Source organism: Callionymus lyra, chromosome 1, assembly GCF_982586985.1.
Source record: "Callionymus lyra chromosome 1, fCalLyr1.hap1.1, whole genome shotgun sequence".
Taxonomy (NCBI): Eukaryota; Metazoa; Chordata; class Actinopteri; order Syngnathiformes; family Callionymidae; genus Callionymus; species Callionymus lyra.
Genome location: NC_141818.1, coordinates 4842154 through 4847790, shown reverse-complemented (window position 1 = coordinate 4847790; position 5637 = coordinate 4842154). Strand labels below are relative to the sequence as shown.

The 5637-nt window shown below is 40.8% G+C and overlaps 1 protein-coding gene across 1 annotated transcript; it reads left to right on the top strand.

The window, feature by feature from the left end:
- Positions 1-1057: 1057 nt before the first annotated feature.
- LOC148087520 (granzyme A-like) lies at positions 1058-3624 on the top strand. Its single transcript, XM_087786920.1, has 5 exons — positions 1058-1156; positions 1235-1376; positions 2240-2264; positions 3106-3378; positions 3451-3624. Exons 1-5 carry the CDS (start codon positions 1099-1101, stop codon positions 3598-3600), a joined length of 648 nt encoding a protein of 215 aa, XP_087643046.1. The 5' UTR covers positions 1058-1098; the 3' UTR covers positions 3601-3624.
- The last annotated feature ends 2013 nt before the right edge of the window (positions 3625-5637 follow it).

The following is a 5637-nucleotide window of genomic DNA, read 5'->3' as shown; positions in this document are numbered from 1 at the left end:
TATGATCAACATATTGAAATGGAGGCATGGAAAGGGATGAACCCGTCTGAATTCTTTGTTGATTTTGACATGCAAAAAGGCTTCATGTCAAGCACAGATTCTTACATTTGAATATTTTTATGCACCATTTGGGTTCGAATTAATGACCATTTTTAGTTGGAAATCCATGCAATTCTTAGCACATATGAGTCTGAACTTGTCTGCAATGGAGGATGAGATTTAACGCTGACACTGAGCTTAAGACATTTTTGGAAGTTACTCTCAGAGGAAAAGTATCTTCTTATGAGGAAATATCCTCCTAACGGACTGAACTATATGAATCTAGTTTTTTACGTCAGTCAGTATTTATATGAAGACGATTAAATCCACACATCCTTCCATCATGACTGATTATCAGTCCATTCACTTCATTCAGTGTCATCTGAGTGAAGTATGTAATTACTTACGTTGAGCAAATTTGATGAAGGTAGATCTTTTGAACTTGATCATTATAAAAGTAGCTCACAAACCGAAAAAGTTTTTGTCCGCATCCTGACAAATGTACCTTTAAGAATTGATGCTTGTTTGAAGGCCAAGGGTAGTAACAACAAATATTGATTTGATTTAGATTTAGCTTTTGTTCGCGTTTTGTAAATTGATAAATAAAAAATAATTATTTATATTTTTCACACCTGCTTAACACTTTCGCATAGTATTTTATATTTTTGTATTTATTTATTTTTTATATTTGTAAAGACTTTAAATTCGGGGAGAAATTAAATGTTTAAAAATGAATGAAAAAAACAAAATATTATAATTGCAAAACAAAAAATACGGTCAGTGATTTAAGGGAGTTTGAACTCATGTGACATTTTTTGTGAGACTTTTCACACCTGCCTACAACTTTTGCACAGTACTGTATATATATATAATAATATATATATTTTTACAGAAATAAATGAAGGATAGAAACATGGTTTTGTCTTCCTGTCTAATCTCCTGCTTGCGATCTGCTGACTTGTGCATTTCCATCGTCAAACCGCATCCTTCACAAGCATAAAAGATTGAGTCGTGGAAGTTGTCAGTGAGTCGCAAAGTTTGCTTCTCACCAATACGACCATGTTCTCTCTGGCAGGTTCGCTTCTCTCCTGCGCTCTCATCCTCAACCTCAAGTCGAGTGAGTGCAATGTTTTTAATCTCTTCTCTGGGTGTTTTTTTGTTGCTGCTGACAGGTGTTTCCTGGAACCTGTTTCAGGTCATGCTGCTCGAATCATCGGAGGGACGGAGGTGAAGCCTCACTCGCTCCCCTACATGGCGATGCTGGTGGACGAGGACCCGTTCTGTGGCGGGACTCTGATCCACCCCAAATGGGTTCTGAGCGCTGCCCACTGCGCTGGGTGAGATACAAGAAGAGAAGGGAAATGTTAGAGTTGAAATACTCGTCAAATCTTTATTTATTTCTATAAGAAATGTAACTATAACAATGTTATTTAATTATCAATAAAATACAAATTATATTATAAATAATAGTTTATATACAGATCTGTTAAAATCAGACATTATTTCAATATATTTTGGAACATATACGTCATATCTGAACATGATACTTTTCTAAATCACTTTTATTTAATATAAAAAGCACGTTAATGATGATGTTTTCTGATTTGAAGAGGTGATTATTGCGTCAGAAAAACAATACAGTGCAATAAGACAAGTTGCACATTACATCTGGATAGGAGGAGGCCCGGGTCAGACCCGGGATATATGGTGAGGAGATGGTACAGAAGCTGAAGTGAGGGAAGTCTGGGTCTCTTTACTTTGGCCGCTGCCCCCACGACCCCCACCTGGAAGAAGCAGAATACATTTCATTTGATTTTGAATGTAATTTCAAGATGTAATTATAAATAACTGTAATATTATACATATTAGTCATAGCTTAGGTTTATAATTCTAGAACCTAAGAAAGATGAAGAAAAACATGTAAAGTTAATGATTTAAACAAATTGTAAATTGAAAATGAACTTCATTATTTATTGTAATAAATTAACGAAACATTTTTAAAAAACTGAGCCATATTACTTTAATTTGACTCTTTTAAAAACAGATTAGGAACTCTCAAAGTCAAACAAAAAATAAAGGCTAAATATGAGTTAATTATTTATTATTTTTAAGGCTAGCTAATGAAAATCACAAAAAAAAACAATGTTTTTATTTAATATAGCCAGATATTTGACTATTTCTAGGGGTCTCATGATGTCAGGGGTCTTAGAATAGAACTGATCAATGTAGAAGATGATTGACAGCTAAAAAAAACATCTGTATTATTGTATTACATCTAATTACAACATTTGTTTATGGCTTTTTATTTTTTCTCTTAAAATAATTTGAGTAAATATCGAGAACAGTTTAATGAAAATAAATTCTAGAAACTAGATTATATAGTTAGATTTTTATTATTTTTAAATGCTTTTTTTCTTTTGGCTTGACTAACTAACTTGTTTAAGATCTTTTTCTCCTCCTTTCTTCCTTTTTTATTTTTTCGAAAATAGGGTTATTTTGTGTTATAGTTTCAGTGGAATGTGAAAATAAGACAAATTATTTGAATGCATTTTTTTTTTCAATCATAAAATCAAATGTACAAAAGGGAAAAGCACAAATAAAAATGTCTTAAGTTGTTTCTTGAAGGAGTCAGTAGACATTAAACACAGAGATGGTTCCATAGCTTAGGAGCAACAGCCTGGAAGGATTTCTCTCCTCCGGTCCTGAACCGTGTTCAGGAACCATCAGTAGATTCTGATCCACAGACCTCAGAGCCCGAGCTGGGGTGTAAGTCTGGATCAGATCACTGATGGGAGGTCTGACCATGAATAGATCTGAAAATATGAACCAGAATTTTAAAATGGATCCTGAAAGAAACTGGCAGCCAGTGAAGAGTTTTAAGGATCAGAGAAATGTGAGTTCTTCTACTAGAGCGGGGCACAATTACTTGCTGCAGAGTTTTGTATCAACTGCAGGCGAGTCAGCTCCTTCTTGTTTAACACACTTAATTGTAACTAATTAGTCATTATTGGCATTTTTAATTCATTTTTTTCATGTTGTTTGTGTGAATGAAATGTTGTCTCTCAGCTGGACGAGCCCGTGCAGGAGACGGCGACGGTGAAGTGGCTCCAGATGAGTGACGGCGAGTACCCGGAGGCCGGCGAGGATTGTCTGGTGGCGGGATGGGGACTGACCGACTACCACGAGGAGACCGAGACCGACGTGCTGCTGTCTACCCACGTGACCGTGGTGGACCGGATGGTCTGCAACTCTGACGAGTTCTACGGAGGTCAGTCGATGATCACCAAGAACATGGTGTGCGCCGGCTCGGCCGGAGACGAAAGCAGCGACACTTGTTCGGTGAGTAGAAAAAACTCCTGTTAAACCATCACGTCTGACCTTCGTCGTCAGTGAAGGTTTTGCTGCCTGCAGGGCGACTCCGGGGGTCCGCTGGTGTGCCGCGACGTCCTGACCGGGGTCACCTCTTTCGGGTTCGAGTGTGGCCACCCGGACAAACCAGGAGTGTATGCGGTTCTCTCCGAGGATAAACTCAAATGGATCCAGGAAACCATTTCAGGATAAATTCTTGCGATTCTCTTCACACAAATAAACATTTCTGAGACTGCATTGTTTTTGTTCTCGACTCTTATTGTCCTGGTTCCTCACAGGAAGTCCATGACTTTGTGTTCGTAAACAAGTCATGTTAACCCCCCCCGCGCCCCCCAAAAAAACACAGTGTATGTCACAACATACTGAACTATGTTTACAAATATTACATCAGATACTTTAGCAGTTCCTGAAGCTACGATGAAGCTTCTGAATAAATATGTTGGTATCTCACTTAAAAAAACATTTTCAAGTGACCATTATTTACTATCATTCAGATTAAGTCAGTGTTAATGACAACATGATAAAATTGAAAATGGAAAATGAAATAACATTAAAATAACACAAACGTTCAAATGAGTATTATTTTTATGTATTTATATGCAATATGTGGTTTTGTCTTCTTTACTCCTAACTTTTTGATGCTACTATGCAAAATAAAAGACAATATTTCGCTTGATTCAAAAAGAGATTCTCAAAATGAACTATAGCTAAGTGTTTTTAAGATGAAATAAGTAAAGATACAAAGTAAATCAAGGCAAAATTTGCAATTGTTAGTGTGTGTTTCACGTTAAAGACTGATACGAGATTGTTTGCCTTCCCGGTTTTTTGACTCTGGTACGTTTTCTCGCCTTTCTGCCTGCCTGTGCCCCTGACCTGTTTTTTTGATTATTGTTCCTGTTTGATGTTTTTCCTGGACTGCTTTTGACGATCCCTCTGCCTGCTCCTAAATAAAACTGTCAAGTTTGACGAACAGACACTTTCTGCTCCTGGGTTTCCTTCCGCATCCTGACAGAACGAACCGACCAACCATGAACCCAGCGGAAAGTTCCTCCGCAAGCAAGTCGTGAAGAACGCTTCCACCTTCGCCGAGTTGAGACACGGCATGGAGGCAATGGCCGCCCAGCACGTTTCCCAGCAGCGAACGCTGGGTCATCAAGTGGCCACCATGGCGCTACCGGGACTTCCACGACACCGGCTACCCCGTCACCGTTGCCCAGTGAGTCGCCGTCACCATCCAACGGCGCACTCAACCGCCCGTTCCTTTTCTCCGGTGACTCCGGCAAAGTGGATTCCTTGTTAAGTGAAGCCTGCACTTTGAACTGAACTCTGCTGCATTCCAGACTGAACGCACCAGGGTATCGTATATCATCTCTCTGTTATGTGGACGAGCGGAGGCCTGGCCCACGGCTGAGTGGAAGCGGCGGTCAGCCATCAGTGACTCCGTGGAGGAGTTCACCAAGGCCCTGGAGGGCATTTTTTCAGCACGTCCCTCCGGGTCGAGAGTCCGCTCGATCTCTCCTCTGTGTCCACGTTTCGGACTTCGCCATCCAGTTCCGCAACATGGCAGCGGAGAGCAACTGGCCCGACTCCACGCTCGCGGAGGTCTTCATCGAGGCCCTCGCTCCCAGGATCTGGGTTCACCTCATCCCGCTGTCGCTGCCGGGGACCCTGGATGAGATGATCGAGCTGGACACCCGCATCGATACTCGTCAACGAGTCCCGGGGCCGGGCACTGCTTCTGCCATCCAGTGGCTCCACTCTGCCCACGCACAGCGACGTCGTCTGCCACGTGCATCGAGGAGCCGATGCAGATGGGCCGGTACCGTCTTCCCCACCACAAGAGAGAGAGGCGCATGGAGGAGCATCGCTGTTTTCGTTTATTTAGACGATATCCTGATTTTTTCTTGCACAGGGATGTGTCCTTTTATTCCACACCTGTAGCATGTCACACTTATATCTTCATGTCTTTTGTTATTAAAATGTGTATTCATATTTTGCTTGCTATGCTTTATAATAATAATAATAATCTCTATTTATATAACGCCTTTCTAGACCAGGGTCACAAAGTGCTTTGACAGCCATTCACACATACTGATGGGAGTAGGCTGCACCACATGGCGCAGAATCTGCCCTCAGGAGCAATCAGGGTAAAGTGTCTTGCTCAGGGACACAACGACACAAGCTTGTCTGGAGCTGGGATTGAACCTGCAACCTTTTGGACTGCAGGCA